Source organism: Lepisosteus oculatus, chromosome 26 (assembly GCF_040954835.1).
Source record: "Lepisosteus oculatus isolate fLepOcu1 chromosome 26, fLepOcu1.hap2, whole genome shotgun sequence".
Classification (NCBI taxonomy): Eukaryota; Metazoa; Chordata; class Actinopteri; order Semionotiformes; family Lepisosteidae; genus Lepisosteus; species Lepisosteus oculatus.
The window spans coordinates 676,555-693,776 of record NC_090721.1 but is presented as its reverse complement, the minus strand read 5'-3'; the positions used below and the strand labels follow the sequence as shown (position 1 = coordinate 693,776).

The following is a 17,222-nucleotide window of genomic DNA, read 5'->3' as shown; positions in this document are numbered from 1 at the left end:
TGAGTGAAATTTAATTTTGGTTGTCTACTGAACTATCAAACAAGCACGATGGGTTGAATGGACAAACTCTTATTTGCAATGTTTTGTGACCGCGTTTCAGGCACGTAACAGGTTTGAAGAATTTTCATCCAAATGGACACATTAGAGAAGTGCATTGTGGGTTTGTTACAAACCACTGCTCGCCAGCTGGGGCTTCATAAACAGAAGTGTTGAAGCGTTACATTGCTGTAGTGTCTGACATGCAGTGTCGGGGCTGTTCCCAGGTCTGGGGAGAATGACGTGGAGTACAGCGGGAACCTGGAGATGGAAGAGGGGGAGCTGCCCGAGGACGTGGCTGGGGCAGCAGGTATTGAGGAGCTCTCTCCCCACGTGCAGTGGGGTAATATCGCTGTCCCATCTCCATCTCCCTGCTCTTCTCCTGACCATGGGAGCACAGGTGCATCCACACATGTAGATGAGAAGTCTATTTTTTAGGCACCTTTCCTGTTTTTGAGATTTGCTTTACTACGAAAGAAAGCATAGTGCAGTCTGCTGTATTCCTAGTCTTTTTGGATATGTTCATTTTTCATTTTTTTTATACTTGGATCATTCTTCTTTTTTTCATTCTGATCCATTTAGGGATTGTCAAAAGCAATCTAATGAGGAAGATATTCATGTAGGATTTTTGTTCCATAAATCTTTCGGTAGTGACGGTGAAAGAGCCGTCCTTTTGTACAAGATTGGATCTTGGCAAGGACACGGAGCTCTAATGGGGATGTTGTGACCTGAAACTAAAGCAGGAGTGTGCCTGGTGATTTAACTTTGTAAAAATTCCGAGGGTGGGGTTAAGTTTTCTCATCAATATCTTTTTCTCCTCAGTTGTGAGACCTTGACAGTAGCTCAGTCTCTGTAAGAGTGTTGAAATATTCCAGTCCCACTGGCTAGAGGGGAGGGGTTATAGAAGTCGTGTTTCATGGACAGCCCTTCTGTTCTCTGCAGGGGGCTCGAACCCATCCGCGCGCTCCCAGCGGCGAGGACCTGCCGGCCTGGCAGCCGCCACCAGCAGCAGCCTGCTGGAGATCGACCCCGTCATCCTCATTCAGCTGCTGGACCTGAAGGACCGGAGCAGTGTGGAGTCCCTGTGGGGGCTGCAGCCTCGGCCCCCTGCCTCCGTGCTGCACAGCGCAGGTGCTCGCCGCCGCACCCTCTTCCCATGAGCTTTCCCCTGTCCGCAGCAGGCCGACCTCCGTTAGGGACCGCTTGCGCCGAGGGAGCTGGGGGCAATAAAGCTTTGCTAAAGGGTCCAATATCAGTCATGGCTGCCTTGTAGCTTAAGCCCGTTTGTGACTCGTTTCACTGTTCTTTTGTTAAAGAGTTAACCTGGGAAGAAAAGCGGGGCTTAAAAATAAAAGATTTTGAGCCATCTGCTGTAATTCTGTACAAAAGAGTATTAAATACACAAGAAACCCAATTGGTTCGAAAACTCATTTGTTGAGTTTTTAGTGCTTCTTGGTATACAAACTTGAAAATGAGCTCATGCACGATTTACTGTAGTTTTACTAAATAAGTGTTTAAAGGAGCAGTGGTTAGGGAGTTTTCACAGTGTGCATGGCATGCTAGCTGTTTTTCTGTATCCTCCCTTTCTAAGGCATAACTGACTATTTGATCAGTGTCATTATCTTTGATCCGTCTTCCAAGCAGAATATCTGCAGGGTGTTCACAGCTCTGCTGGTACTGCGGTGCCGTTTGTGTTTGGTGTGTCCAGTTCCAGCCCATTCTCGGAAGGAACGGGACCGGCGACCGCAGGCAGTGCGCCGGTCAGCCCCGGACTCTGGGGTCCTTATCCGGCTGAAGGCTCAGATGGCCGAGGTGCGCAGTAAGATGTCAGATGTGAAGTGCCAGCTGGAGGCGCGAGGGGCTGCGGTGCCCGTTGCGGGGGAGCCCAGGGCAGGGCTGTCGGGGAGTCTAGCAGAGCACGCAGCTCGAGCAGACCCTGATGCCCCAGGCAGGAAACCGAGTGAGCTGGACCTCCTGAGCAAGAGCGCTGTAGCCGGCCGCCACTGTCGGAGTGGTGAGTGTGACTGTCGTTAACTGGTTTAGTTGTACTTGACCTTAAAGAATGTGGTCTTCAGAGTTCTGTTAATCCTAGACAGAGGCCCATTCAGTACTTGAATCTCTTCCACACTTGCAATGTTGAATATTTTGTTGTCTGTCTGTCAACAAAACATAAAGGTCTTATATCTATGCATTGCGGTATAAAAATGCATGTTGGTTGGGCAGGGAAGAAGACTGCGTCCCCGAAGCAGGAGCTCGGTGGTGGGGCGAGCGGCCTGCTTCTGCGGCGGGCAGCGGACAGCGTGGACAAGGAGCTGCGGGGACAGTTGGATTGCGACTCGCCCAGCGAAGCACGGGCAGCTCCTGGGGACACCAGCAGCGAAGGTCTCTCTCAACCGCCCCATCGAATTCCACTTTTCCGGGAGCACTGCCTTAGCTGCCAATTTCTGATTTAATTTTAGTTCCTTTGTGCGATACATTTTCAGATAGTGCTAAGCACAGTGCATCTAATACACAGGCTGTCGAAATCAGGCAGTTTTGAAACTCTTATCTGGTCTTTTGTAAAACTAGTATTGACATGTTTTTTTCAAAGATGTATTAAGCACTTCAGATTTATTTATATGCACAGAATTATGCAGGATTGAGGTTAGCTGGGATTGTGCATTACAGGATTTTGGCTTTCGACTCTCTGGCTTTACAGGCGCCTCGAAGCAGCGGACTGTGCACAGCTCCCCGCCTTCGATGGGCAGCGCCTGCTCTTCTGACAAACCATCCAGCTCTAAAAATGAGGACCAGGCCTTTGGAGCCACTGGCACAGACTTCTTTGAGATCTCGGGCCTCAATGGGATTGTTCAGATGAACAAGATGCGCAGAGTCCCCACAATGGGGTAAGAAAATATGCTCTTCCAGCCTAAAGTACCTCTGGCATCCTACACCTGCAGAATTTCTCCTTTTGAGATTGGTTTAGTCTTTGCTTCTTGGCACATTAAACTTTTTCAGATATCACAGCTTCAAAAGCTACAGTCTTTTATATTCAAGTCTTTTTCTCCAGTTGCCATGACCAACAAAATTATAGAACTGTTATTCACACACCAAAAAATGTATTGTGAAATTTGGAATCGGTATGTTTGACTGCTTTATGGATTTAGCATCTGTCCTGCTTGGTAGTGAATGAGGTGTGCAGATGTGCTTTACTGCAGAGCCATTTGTCTTCTGACATGTAGGAGCTACAGTGCATCTCCTGCTGAAATCACTGCAGGTATGCATGCACCCAGCCTGTCATAGTGCTTGCAGTTCTCCAGAAAGACAAAAGGACCTTTGCACTCTGCCCAAGTAATGCTCTGCCAGTTGAGATGCTGCTTTCACAGATGCAGCCACTCTGTAGCAGTCCGGTCGGGATTTCAAACTTAATTTCTTCTGCACTCGTTTTCTAGCTCCACGCGAGCTCATTCAAATTGCAGTTTTTTGCAACCAACGTTTTGAAAGCCTGCCAGGCTGTGGAAATTACAGGCATGATACTTGAACAGCTGTACAATATGTGGGGGGGGTTGACGTCTGAGGCTCTGTCTCTCAGAACCCTTTCACATGCTCTTCACGAATTAACAGTAGCTGGCAGCACCCCGTTTGACAGCTGTCAGCTGACAGGAAGTGCTCCTCCAGTGCAGCTCTTTCCCAGAGAGGAGGATTCAGGGATGTGAGTTGACATGACTTTCCTGCTGTCGCCTCAGGGCCGGCCTTCTGACAGATGGTACTCTGGACGGTGACTCAGAGGGGACCAGTGAGATCCGAGAGTCTCTGCTCGCTCTTTCTGAAGGAAGCTCCTCAAGACTGGAAGAAAGTAAATATACAAATGTTAATTTCAATCTTCAGTTGTTTCATTTATCTCTAGATGGGATATATGCTAGCTGATGGGATACTGGCACACATGCCCTGTAGGACTGAGTTAAACTGAGCACAGAATGTCCTCAGTATCATGTCTGGCTACTGTAGGTCTTCACCCAGCTAACTTCATGACTACTGACAAGTTAGTGATTTATCTTATAATAGTTAAACATATCCAGTGTTCAGTGTTTCAGTATTCACGAAATGTTTCTGCTTACTTTTGGGTCCACACATTTATATTTTTACAGAAAACATTAACCTCAACTTTAGTTTATGCCTTATAAAAGTTTCCATTTGTGTCATTGTTTTTGCACAAATGTACTGAAAAAATGTTTTAATGGTTTGGCACCAGAAGAGAAATGGGCCATTTTGTAGTTTTATTATTTGGAGTTGAACAGTTTCAATGTGATTTAATGCCAAGCTGCAAGGTCTAGGGAGGAGGTGAATGTCTTGGGAGATTTTGTGAAAGATCTCTAAAGCTATTTTAAGAAAAAAAAGTGGTGAAGCCCTGTGCAGTTCACAGAAAGTAGGCTATGCTCTTCTGATTTTTTTTCTGCAGTCTCCTTGGGCAGTTTGAGTTCCCTGTTCCTGCAGCTGATGTAGGTACAGACTGTGTGCTGATGTTCGGGTGGGCAGACTTCTGCAAGATGCGTTTGCATGGCTGTCTCTCTGCAGGCTCGCTGTGCCAGAAGCAGGTGATCCACCTCCTCCCGGGGATGAGCAGCGACAGCGAGATTGACTGCGACACCGAGAATGAAGAGGAGACTGTGGCCCTGGAGGCAGGGGACTGCAGATACGACACCAGGCCGCTGCCTGTCACAGGTGAGATGGTGGCTTGCGAGCTCCCTCTCCTTTTCTCTTTGGCAAGAGAGTGATGGCTAGGCCGCCCTGACTGCGAGGATGAGAAAGGTACCGCTGACGTTTTGCCAAGTCCAAAGGCAGACTGCAATGCTCTCGTGCTCAGTGAGTGAATCTGCACATTAAAATTCCTCTTTCCCTTTTCAGGGGAGCAGCTGAGCTCTGAAGACCTAGGCTTTGTCATAGGGGAAGCGACAGAGAGGTGATTCCTCTCCTGAGGCGCCGACTGCATCGTCTTGCGATGGCTGCTCACTCCATTGTACACACACCGCATGGGGAGGCTTCGTCTTTCCTCTGCTCAGGCCATGCTCTTGTTTCCACTCACCCTCTCAGCAGTAAAGGTATGGTACGTTCTGTGGGGAAAGTCACGCACATTGCAGACCCCAAGTCAGTTGGCCACTGAATTGGCATTCAGGACTCTGCGTTAAATACTGAAAAGGGAAACGGGGGAGGTGATGCCATCACCTGAACTTTCCTCATCTTCTCTGAAGAGGACCACCTGCGAGAGACAGACTTGTATGTCCATTGCATTGACTTCATAGACATCCGTTTGAAAACCAGTTCTTAATTATAATACACTTAGGCCTTGTGTTACTGGTGATTGTTCTTCAGTCATAAGAGAAAGTATATTATCTCTGATGTAGGATGATGACAATATAAATTTGGCAGCACTCTGTGCTTTTTTTTGTGTAAAGGTATTCTTCGCCTGTTGAATTGAAAGTGTCCTTTTTCTTATGAGAAGGCCGACTATAAGGGAAAATTATCTCTGTGGAAGTGGTCAGCATTGGTATTTGCCCACGTTAAAGTAGAACACTAAACTCCCTGCTTGTGCATTTCTTCCTTTATTGGCTCTGAAAAACACATGGTCATAGAACCACATGGGCTGCAGACATGATTAACAATCTCTTGTTAATGTCATGTTTATACCATCTGGATGATGTATGTTTGAGGTTTTTGCCTGTCCTTTACGTTTGCTTAGACGTCAGCTGAAATCTCTGGAAGACATTTAGCAAAGCTCAGCTGCAATGGAGCAATACGCTAAATAAACCGAAACTGGTTCAGTTGGCATGTTTTTCTGCAAAGCTAAATTTTCTTTTATATCTGGTCAAGGTCTACTCTTTAACTGACAAGAACCTTGTAACTGAATGCAAATGGAAGCACATTATTTTTAGTATAATAGTCTGCTGGCCTTGGCTTTTTATAGTGGCGTTGTCCAGTTGTACTCACATTAATGATGAGGATTAGTGATGTTATCAATCGTGTGCTTTCATTGCCATTTTTGTACAAAATAAAGCAGTTTTTAGTCATTTTAATGTTGCAAACCCACACTTCAAACCTATTCCAGTAAGGCCGTTTTTTCAAAAGACTTGGACCCTGTATTATTAGATCAACTGAATTATAAAGAACAAAGATTGGGAAAGAACTGAGACTCATCAGCCCCAAATGAGAAATCCATTTACTTTTTGAAATATATTTGAACATGAAAGTTTATTTATAAATTAATTTATTGAAGAAAGAACTTTATTTTACCTTCTAACTGTTGCAGTTGTGTTTGGTCCTGTAGTGTGTTGAGGTTTTCATTCTCAGTGGTGTGGTTGGTGGTGTGGCTTTTTCCACATGTTGCAGTGATGCCCGAGCACCTGTATTTTCTACTGGAGCAGTTGCAATGACTATTTTCCTTAAATATTGGCACTAATCCTTCGTGTGAGTACTGCATAGGAATCGAGCCTCTTGATCGCGAGGCACTTGTGAAATAACGTCCTTTCAAGGGGCACTGCTGGGCACGGCAGGGCACGTGATCTCCTGTTGGCAGCCTTTGTTGGAGCACGTTTAACGCGTTTAACATGTTCCCGGGCCCAGAGCTTTCCCACAGCTGCTTTGATGTCTGGAGTAATTCTTCACTCCCCCCATGTCAGCACCTGCAGCCACCTTTAAAGAGAACTTGCAAATCTGTTTTTGGATGGAACCATATGATATCTTCTATTTGTTTTACATTCCTGTATGAAGCACTGCAGTAAAGTTTCTGAAGGACCTCATGGACAGGCCGTGATTAGGTAGTTTTTCTGTAAATGTGTAATCCTGCTTTTTTTTCCCCACTTTCACACTACAAACAGGTTTGGACCTTTTTTTCCCTACCCCTAGTGTTGCATCTTTTTTTATCTGTGAATCTGATGATGCAGAACATTTGTGGGAGCCAGTTTTTGCGCTTCCAGCATGTGATTCCAATGCACAACGTTTAAGCAGACACTTGCAGGTGCTCTTACTGTAATTGAAAAGCTATTAGAGCCTTACAGCATAATGTCTGACAAAACTGTCTCATCCCACATTAATAAGCAGTAGTGGGATGTCAGAAGTATGTCAGGTTATAAATAGTGAACAGTACTTCAGGAATGCAGCACATGAAATCATGGGGAAATTAATATATACTGTATAAGCATGTATTAAAAACAACTACCAGCTCTGCTCTGAAAACAGTGGAAAGAATTTGCATTGCAGTTATAAGGAATACTGTGGATCCACTTTCCTCTGGTCTGATGATGCACCACATTGCATGATATCCCTTCGCCCTCTTTCCTGCTGTGCCTGGTTGTGCCGGAAACTGCATGCCTGCTGTATGAGCTGTGGGGACCACAGAGTTCCCAAAAGAGTTCACACTGTATTGAAAGGCTGGTCTATTGAACGGCATGCCTTGCTGTATAGTCTTAAGATATTGATCAGCCCTTTTGTAAATATTCCTTTAACATTATGCAGAGGTTTGCAGTCTGATGTTCTTACAAGGTAGCCTGAGTTCAATGTTTTGGACTTCGGGGTTGTCAAGCTGCTGTTAGATCAGGGGTCTGAAACTTAGGTTCTGGAGGTCCGAGTGTTACACAGTTGGCCTGATTGTGTAATTATCTTCATCAATATAATACTTCTAACCAGGCTCTGGGGCGGTTTATGGGGATCGGCTTTCTTAATGAAGTGCCAGTCTGTGATCAACTGTAAAAGACCTTAAGAAAATCCCCCCAGTTGTCTAATTTAGAAACTAATGAAGTTAATTGTTTAGTTCATTGCTCATGTTGGAAAGGCGGCAGCCCCCCAGGACCTGAGTCTGAGAGCCCCGTGTGAGGTGCAGACGTGGGAGCTGGAGCCTGTGCAGAGCCAGGTGTGCTGCTGTTTACAGCTTCACTGCACCAGACACTGAACGAACAGGCTCACCCCTGTGTTTGTGTGCGTGTGTAATCTGTAAGCAAATATAAGTGTCAGTGTTTTTATTCTGATAGCGTTTTGTTGGAACTGTGCAATTGTTTGTTAAATTTAACAAAGTAATGAACAAATAAAATGTTTAATTTTTCTTGGATTTTTTTGCTTATTTGTGTTGGTTTTCTTGTATGCTTTTGCTGTCGATACCTGCAGAGTTGAGATTTTTCTCCATACTGACGGCAAACCTTTTTAGCAGGAATGGTACACCGAGAGAGGCATCAGGTTAGAGTGTTAGCTACTTGTTCAACTGACTAGCTTTAACTAGGTCCTCCAGTTTCAATTAACCTCTACATAATGTTTATTAGGCTGGCTGTTCACAGAATAAAAATGATCGTGCTTAAGCTGTGGTGCAAAACTCCTTTGGCTAATAATAGATTTGTGATAGGGAATCAAATTGGCTTAATTACAGTTACAACTTTAATGGCACATATTGAAGACCAGAGAAGCAAGGGTTATATACATTTACTGTACTAGTGGTAGTTTTTTTCCCATTTTGTAAAGGTGCAAGATTATAACCTTGTCCCAGAAGAGCTGAGTGCAAGTATTGCAGACACTAGTGGGACAAGGAATAACGTGGTGAAACTGTCCTCTTGCTCGTCCCCAGCAGAGCTGCCCAGTGTGTGCAAGGCCAAGCCCTGGGTGTGGTGCTCCTGTCCTGCCAGAGCAGCTGATGCCTCAGTGTCATACTCACTGAGAACTGCATGAGGGAGAGAGAGGTTGGAGCAGCAAGTAGGGCTGAGCACTAATGAGCTCTTCCAAACTGCCTGGGTCAACTTGCCGCAGTGTTGACCCAAACTGCTCTGTCGAGTCATCTGAGGGCAAATGCAAAAGTTAACGATATTAGACCAAGCTAAAAAGACTCTGTAAGGTGTCAAGTTCCCTTGGACTCTGCACAAGACTAGGTTCCTGAACGTTGTCTGGCTGCACTGAGATCTGGATCCAGGGTCCATCTCTCCGCAGGAGAGGGGCTAGCGAGTGTGTGGTGTGCAGGCAGCTCTGCTGGGCAGGCGATCTGAGCGCGCAGCAGCATGATCCTGTGTGCGAGTAAGTGCTAGCTCTCGCCCCATCCCGCTCATGTCCTGCCTCCTGTCTCAGCACTGTCGGCGCCATGCGGCGTGTGCGCCTGGTCTGGTCCTGGGGCCTGGAATCATGTTTCTCGCAAGGGGAGAAGCTGTAGAGGTTGAAGATCTGGGCAGCACTTCCATATGAGGAAATGATTGGTTGGCGATCTCTGCTTAGGGGTCAGATTGGTGCTGATTGAGGCCAGTTAACCCTCTGAGCACCTTCATTGATTTCTCTGATTGGTGGCGATATCCACACTACATGCACAAACCTGCATGTCAATTTATATAGCAAGTTTTCCACATGATTACATTTTTATCACTGTTGAGAACAAATCAAAATCAAAGTCATCTTTTCAAAAAAGCTGAAGTGATGGGCTGTTCTCCATTTCTGTTTAAATCCACCTAGGAAACCATGTTTGTTGCCCTGATGTTCCCAAGCGATGCTGTGGTCTGTCGGTTGATGCAGGGCCTTCACCACCAAGTTTGGATTCCCTTTAGTAATCCTCCATCCTTGTACTAGTTTTTAGAAGTCAGAGCTGGAGAGATGAACCCATTCTAGGCTGATATTTCATAATCCAGGTGCCCTGATTTGTAAATGTGAGCCACTGTGATTTACGAACATCCCTGGCATGATTTTATTTATGTCCTTACTTAATCAGCTAGGATGTGTGCCCTATGTGGGGAAAGTAAAGAAACATTTTTCAGTTCTGACTTTGCAGATATGTTTTAAAAGTAGTTCATTGCAAGGACCAACTAGGTTCTGCAGGAGAAAAACATTTTCTCTCCTGATGACATGGGAATAGGTTAACTATTATGTATATTTTTATATTCATTATTTTTAATTGTTAGCAGATTTGTTTTGGCTCTTGAAGTGAATGAATGAATTTGCACATTTAGCAGTAATGCACTTCACTGCTTTTTACAGGTTCCAAATAGTCAAAATTGTCAGTTGTTCTCTATGGGACACCACTTGACTTCCCCACAGCTAGAGAAGGTATCTCTTAAAGGTACAGCATGTCTTATGTCTTGTTATAAACAACATGGGTTGTAACATCTTTCCCCTCACATGCTATTTGTTAAATTAAAACATAAAGGATTTGTCCTGGCTGAGGAGAGGAAATTGTCAATTCCTCAGGGACTTTAGTGCATAACTTTAATTTTACTGTTCTTTAAATTCTGTTAAAGACTTCATGACACTTCATTAAGAAGATGGGTGGAGTGAACATGAGGACATTTAGCTCATTCTGATTTTATAGGTGAGATTCTGTAACACACACAGGTGAGACACAGGAGAGGGGGTCTGGAGGACAATTTATTCATTTCTTTCACACCAGAACAGGCAAATATTTCTTAACATCTCCAGACTCAAAAGACATACAGACCATTAAAGAGTGGGAGAAAGAGACAGAGCTGGGGGTCTGCGCCTTGCGAAGTTGGGGTTCCTGAACTGCACGAGGTGCTTCAGCAGGCTGCACCAGGACAGTCTGCGGAAAGCATGGGATGGGCTCCGCAGTCTTCCCATCTCCTAAAGACAGAGTCGGGATGTAGAGCACGTCGGCTACCAAATCTCATTTCCTGATGAGCAGATTAATGCTCTAATCCAATGGGGATTTTTTAACGCATTGAATTTTTTTTTGCAAGTTCCCTTCGTCTGTCTTTGAAATATGCCTCATGTGACTGTGACTCTGCCAGGTGTTGGTCCTTGTGCCCTGCCTACTGGCGCAAGGAAGGCGATGTCAAATAAAAGGCGCGCAAACTCCTGGAATGTGGCCGCGTGTCCACCGTGAAGGCCCAGCGGTGATATAGGCGTGACTGTCCTAGCAAGACAACCCAGACACCTGCTCCTGTCGCCACTCTAAAGGCCGTGAGTGGGTATGATTTGGCACGCACCTCCCTGTTCTTTAACTCCTACACAAACCTTCCTAGAGCAGCCTCACCTTAAGTTGGGGGTGGGGGGGTGTCTTTTTATGGATGTGTGCTCAGGGATCACAGCATCAGGAATGCTGAAAGTGAGAGGAGGCTCCGGCCCATCGATCTCATTTGATCCTCTTTGTCCACCTTGGTCAGTTATACTGGTACCAAACCCCCTCAGATTCTTTGGCAGGCGGGAGGTGGCACATGAAACATTCAGCAGACAAGCTTTCTTCTTTTATGACCTGGAATATTCTACTCCTCTGGGAATCTGTCCAGGCGCAGGGGCCACTGCTGCCCAGTTGTCAGCTTCGAACTCTTCCCGCAGCCCGGGTTCGAACCAGGGATCTCTGGACTGACTGGCCTTGGCGAGAGTCCAGCAGACGCGGCGATCGTCACTGTTTGAACACGTATGTTATGACCTTGTACTGCATCTGCCCAAGCTTAATTTAGAGCTCTTGTCAGCCTGCGATTTGTTCTTTTTGTGAAATAAATCTCCATGGAAACGGCTATAAAGCACTGTTCAGTCAGAACCGATTACTGGCATTTCTCAGCTTTTATTCATGGATAAGTGATAAATGGCAGGCAATGTTATTCCAATTTTTTTGGCTGTGTACAAATTCCTGTGCCCCAATCCGTTCCACAGGCCCAGCTGTCCGCCAGCAGCCCGGCTTGTACTGTGACTGCGTGCAGGACGGCCGCTGTGTTTGATCCCCGTGTCCTCTCAGGAACGGGGCTGGACTGGAGGGCTGCCAGTGCCGAGCAGGTTTCCTGCAGGAGCTGGTAAAATACTCTACTTGCTCTGTTAGCTGCTCAAACAGAAATTATTTGCCATGCATGTGTAATTGTAATTTGATTGAATGAATACTTCCTGCCCAGAACTGAACCTTACCTATAGAACCCCCCCCCCCCATCCAAGTCTTCTCTGAGTAAAATATCGAAATATTGGGATTTTGGGACTGTCTTGTTGGTGAAGCAGCCTGATCTGTGTGGCTGACCCCTGACCTCTGCCCCTGCCCACACCCACGAATGCGGCCGAGGTATCTGCTGAACCACACTGACCAAACTAATTCCTGGCCTGCCAACAACCTCTCGCACAAATGCCAAATGTTTCTTGCAGCAACTTCAGAGGCTTGTCGCCGATGATTCTGAGTGCTCTCGAAATGTGTGCCCACTAGTAAGAATACCAGTTCGGTACGTTTCTTAAAACTGTGTACAGTGCGCTACACCCCTGCTTCGAATGAAGTGATTTGTTAACTCTGCCAAGCGAGGGAACAGCATTTCAACAGTCCACACTGTTAGACAAGACTGCAGCCAAATACCTTTTTTTAAAATTGTTGCTCATTTCATGCAACTCGATGCTCGCTCTCAAATAGAAGAGATGCCATCATTTTAGATAGCCTGCACATCTCAGTTTAAACTCCAGCTGCAGTTGAGCACAGCTGCTCCCCTGCAGGCTTTGCACTAAGTGAATTCCAGCCCTGCCTCCTGATCTATCCCAGATTCTGTTGATTCAAGCAAACCGGGAGTGCAGTTGGGCTTGTAGTCCGTTGCACGTTACCCTAAGCTGCAATATAATAAGATCAAGCACTTTGCTTACGCATCCAGCTGCAGATGGAGGCTAGTGCTCTGACACCTAATTCCATACCCCCAGTCAGGAGTTCTGCTTTCCAGCTTTCCCATGGAGCAGGGACAGCTCACACACCACAGCAGGAGGTTTGGTAAGCTTGGTTAAGAAACGCCTTGGTAAGTTTAATTATTGCAGTGCTGGACAGGTCGGGGTCAGAGACGTTGCTGATTCAAGGCAGAGCAGCAGGGGCCCCGTGCTGTCAGCGGCGCAGGAAGGCAGGTACGCTCGGCTCTGAGCGCGCAGGGAGGACTCTTCAGAAAACAGACAGGAACACAGTCACAGACCAAACCCCAGGTCACAACATGGGAATAAAATGACATCAGACATATACTTGATCTTATTTTTATACACAATATACTAGTCACCAGAAATATAGCCATCAGAACACTGAGGATACAGAACGATTACTGTTAATCTAGCCTGCAGCAGGAGAGGAGCCAGACAGGGTCTGTCGTTTATTAAGCACTGTGGACAGTGCTGAGAGTGCTGGTGGAAAGCAAGAGATAAAACTTTCCTTTCCCTTTGAATGAAAGTTGACAGCCAGTTTGTCACGTTTTGGGCATCTGTATCTGCACACGACAGCGTGTGACTCATGAGTGGGAGGTCTCCGTCTCAGCGCGGAGGGGGGCAGCTGCAGAGGATTGTGGGATTGTGCCATTTGAGCAGGAATCCTGAAAATAATTTTGCATCAGCTGTGAGAGAGGGGCAGGTGATGGTCCAATGTTTATTTCAGGCCAGTCTCTTTTTCAGTTTCAGTTTGTTTTCGGTAGGTTTATTCTGTGTTACTGTGCCTGTGTTCAGTCACCAGCGTGTTTCCTGCAGACTTCGGATATCTGAGGAAATGCAGAACCGAGGGTCTGAAGGGCAGGATCAAGAGGAGGGGAAAATGTTTGTCTGTCTTTTTGGGAGGGGCAGCCTGTTGTCACAGACTAGACCCTGGAGCTGACTTCCTCTCCCTGCTGGCGGCCCAGAACGATGAGTTATTGCTTACAGGAGCAAGCAGTGGAGAAGAGGGCAGAGACTGCGGGACGAACCTGGAGAGCAATGCTCCTTCTTGCCCGCGGCAGGGTGGGGGGGCACCCGGCCCCAGTCTCTCCCCCAGCCCAAGCCGAGCGCTGGGCCTGAGCGCACACGGACGAGCTCGGGTTCGGACAGCACTGGGAAGAGGCTCTCGATTGAAAGAGCAAGACCAAGCTGCCACCCCAGAAAGACCAGGGCTCTTTGGACACTACTGCCCTCGCAGGGCCTCAAGGCTACAGCCAGCAAAGAGCGATCAGCTCACATGAGGCAGTCAATGAGCACTTTGGATGTGCGGACCATAATTAAAGACTGCCTTGATCAATGTGAACTCCGCTATTGTGCTCTTTCCACGTGCTCTCTTGACTCTCCCCAGGCCTGGCAGGAAGGCCTCCATCATGCGTTTCCTGTGCTCCCGTTTGGCGCAACAGGCCCACCGCTCTCCTGCCGCGGAGACACAAGGTTAGGACTGCAGTACACGGACGATGGAGAGTGAGATCTTGCTAATTTACAGTGTTGGTTTAAATAGTAGACACAGACACGCACACACGCCCACACACCCACACCCACACACAAATATATTTCAAGAATTCCTGCACGGATTAGGTCAGGAGGGCTGGGGGGAGGCGGTGAGAGGAGCGTTGAAGTCTTGAGGGAGGGAGAAGGACCGTCTCCACAGTGACCGGGAGGGGGGGTTGGGGAATGACCTTGAGCCTTTGCAGTCTGTGGAGCCCCTCCCTGGGCCCCCCCCCCGGATGTCCACGCAGAGAAGGAACCAGCACCGCACACACTCGCCGACGCGCCGAGAGACCGCCAGGCCAGAGCTGCAGTTGGACCACAGACGCGAGGAGAGGCAGCGGAGACCTAGCACATCCAGTGCAGTGAAGAAAACCTGGCTCACAGCTGGGGGCATCCGCGCAGAGCTCGGCCCCCAAAAACCAGACGATTCACTCCAGTGCTTAACAAGCTTCGCCCTCACTGCACAGCTTCATTTCTGAAACTGCTGCTGGAATGGCTTTGTCTGGGAAATGTCAACCAATCCCCAGGTTTTGCTTTACTTTTGAGGAAAACTATGCTTTTTACCAGTGGCATGTCTGGAACGATGGAGTTTGCAGCACACGTTCAGCAGCGATGGCAGCAGACAACTTCACTTTCACCTCAGCTGCTCTTAATCTTTCCAGACAACGTTTCCGCGATAAAAAGAAAGTAGAAATGCCCCACGACAGCCTGTTCTCCCTCACATTCGCCTCCTCAGGTACGGGGGTCTTCTGGCCCACTGACTAAACACTCAATAATCCTCTTTCACTGCATTGAACTGACAGGAGCTGTTGCTCCTCGTGAAAGTGGGTATCGTGAACAGATTGCGGATTAAAGCTGCGCTGAAGACAATTTAAACATCGCGCTAGAACGAAGGGGCTGCTGTATCGCATCATGGGCGAGTACGATGAAGCCTGAAAGATGCCTCCTGCTCTATTCGAAACGCGAAAAGAAAAAATGCTTTTACTACTTAAGCGGTCTGGTATGTCTTGTAGTTTTACATCTATGCTAATACCACAGAAGCACCTGGATAACTGGAATCGGTAGAGCACCTCCAGTGAGCTCGGAGACTCCCTGATCCACTCAGGAATTTCTATCCACCCTATCACTCTGGCATAATGAGAGGTTTATCCCCCAGCTCACTCACCCCCTTTCTGTTCTTAACCAATTAGGCTGTCCAGGTACCCCTCTGCCCCCATGACGAGAAAGAGGAAGTGTCGACAGGCTCTGCCCCCTCACTGTGACCTTTGCCCTGTGACATGACAAGCTCCACAGTGCTGATTGGAGGACAGATACGGCCCATACTGACATCACCATGAGCCTGTCTCCACTTGACCCGAGAGACCCTGGTTGACATGACCTGATCCCTGCACCACTCGGCCATCTGTGAGCCGTTGCTTGAGGAATCGCAGTATCTGTGGGTTCGAACCTGCAACATCTGGATTTTAGACCTCAAGGTGAGTGTTTTTCTGGCGAAGCCATTCAGGAGCCCCTGTCACAAATACACAGTCTTCAGTCTCCTCTGGGGAGATATAAAGGCACACATTTGCTTAACTCCTGCTTGGTTTCTACTGCATTGGCTGTGACAAAACACAATGGCATGGCTATCCGGACACTTCTAATGCATAGTTCTGGTTGGGGATGGCTTCTCCTCATCTATGTCCAGGAGTTTAATGAGTGTCTTGCATGGGGTTAGAAGACACAGCAGGATTGATTTCAAAGGTGTTGAGTTGGGCACCATTCTTTCCTTCATTCTGTGGCATTCTAGTGTGTCATAGCAGAACGGCAAACATAGTCCTTTCTTTCACTGAAACCTGGTTTCTGATCCGAGTCCTAATGCGCGTCTAGATTTTTTGGGCTCTATGTGGATCTATGTGATCCTGTGTCAAAGTGTGCTGGGGGGGCCAGAATCGGGCCAGCTGGACACCGTGATGGGGAAGGGGGATTGGGAGTGGCGCAGGCGGTGGCGTGTGCTGCTTGGCCTTGGCGTGACCACAGTGTCCCAGGCGCAGGGCCTGAGGGAGGTGAGATGCTTCGTCTATGCTGGGGGGGGGGCAGAGCAGGGGGACAGAGGGACGCCTCTCTCAGACGCTGCAGCCTTGGGGCACGCGTGGGAGGGCCACCCCTGGCCTGCGCTCGGGACAGCGCCGCGGATAGGGGGCCCCCCCTCGCAGGGAGCGGGGCAGGCAGGGCTCCCTGGCACCCCTGTGGCCCCGCCGGCCCCCCACTCGTGGGAGGGCGGATTCCAGGTGCCTGGGGGGTCTCCGATCCCGGGAGAAGAGCGCAGCTGCTTCGAGCCAGTGTCCCAGCGGGCCGGGGCTCTGACAGGAGGGAACGCTGGGCGGGGGCCCCCAGGGGGCGTGTCTGTAGGCGCAGGGACCCTCTTCTCCGGGGGGGCGCCACGCAGCCGCCAGCGGGGCCAGGGTTCTGACAGCAGGGCGATCCGGGGCCGGGAGACGGAGCCACCCTCCGCCCAGCGCCAGCTCGGGCCCGAGGCTCAGGCTAGTTCTGTCAGTGAAGGAGTCCATCCGGTCCTCGTACCCAAGGTCCGCTGGGGCCGAGCACTGCTGCAGGGGCCAGCTCCCCCGGCCCTTGCCCCCCCCGCCCTCGGTCCCGCCGTCCTGGCCCGCCAGCTCGCCCTGCTGCAGGCCTTCCTCCTCCTCCTCCTCCTCCTCCTCCTCCTCCTCCAGGCCCTCGGGGGGCGGCGGGGCGCGGGGGTCGCGCAGGAACACCACGATGACGGTGATGTTGTCGCTGGAGCCGGCGTCCCGGGCCGAGGCCACCAGCTTGTGGGCCACCATGCTGCTGTCGCCGTTGTTCTCCTGCAGGTGGTCCGACACGACCCGCACCGCCTCATCCGGGCTCACCGTGTCGTAGAAGCCGTCGCAGGCCAGGATCAGGTAGTCCTCCGAGCCGTCCAGCGGCAAGGAGCTGTGGTCAGCGTCGCCGCAGATGTAGGGCTTGTGCTCCGAGTCACCTGGGAGAGGACAGGGGGGCAGGGCCGTTAGAGGCTGATTACTCCCCCCAGACAGGTCCCACAAAAAACG

The 17,222-nt window shown here is 48.8% G+C and overlaps 2 protein-coding genes across 9 annotated transcripts in view; one reads left to right on the top strand and one right to left on the bottom strand.

The window, feature by feature from the left end:
• Window positions 1-8,113, top strand: part of trim37 (tripartite motif containing 37) — a 33,022-nt gene extending 24,909 nt beyond the window's left edge. For all 5 annotated transcript variants that reach the window (XM_015367639.2, XM_015367640.2, XM_015367637.2 and 2 more), the window contains 8 exons: window positions 264-346; window positions 979-1,167; window positions 1,745-2,050; window positions 2,260-2,418; window positions 2,735-2,921; window positions 3,762-3,871; window positions 4,591-4,737; window positions 4,921-8,113. In XM_015367639.2, the coding sequence (XP_015223125.2) occupies window positions 264-346; window positions 979-1,167; window positions 1,745-2,050; window positions 2,260-2,418; window positions 2,735-2,921; window positions 3,762-3,871; window positions 4,591-4,737; window positions 4,921-4,979 (1,240 nt within the window). In that variant the 3' untranslated portion in view covers window positions 4,980-8,113. The remainder of the gene's footprint in view (window positions 1-263; window positions 347-978; window positions 1,168-1,744; window positions 2,051-2,259; window positions 2,419-2,734; window positions 2,922-3,761; window positions 3,872-4,590; window positions 4,738-4,920) is intronic.
• A 2,259-nt stretch (window positions 8,114-10,372) lies between these two features.
• The window catches only part of ppm1e (protein phosphatase, Mg2+/Mn2+ dependent, 1E), a 45,433-nt gene continuing 38,583 nt past the window's right edge, over window positions 10,373-17,222 (bottom strand). For 3 of the 4 annotated variants that reach the window (XM_015367642.2, XM_006640944.3, XM_069184502.1), the window contains one exon: window positions 10,373-17,152. In XM_015367642.2, coding sequence (XP_015223128.1) covers window positions 16,260-17,152 — 893 coding nt within the window. In that variant the 3' untranslated portion in view covers window positions 10,373-16,259. The remainder of the gene's footprint in view (window positions 17,153-17,222) is intronic. The other variant, XM_015367644.2, reaches the window with a different exon arrangement.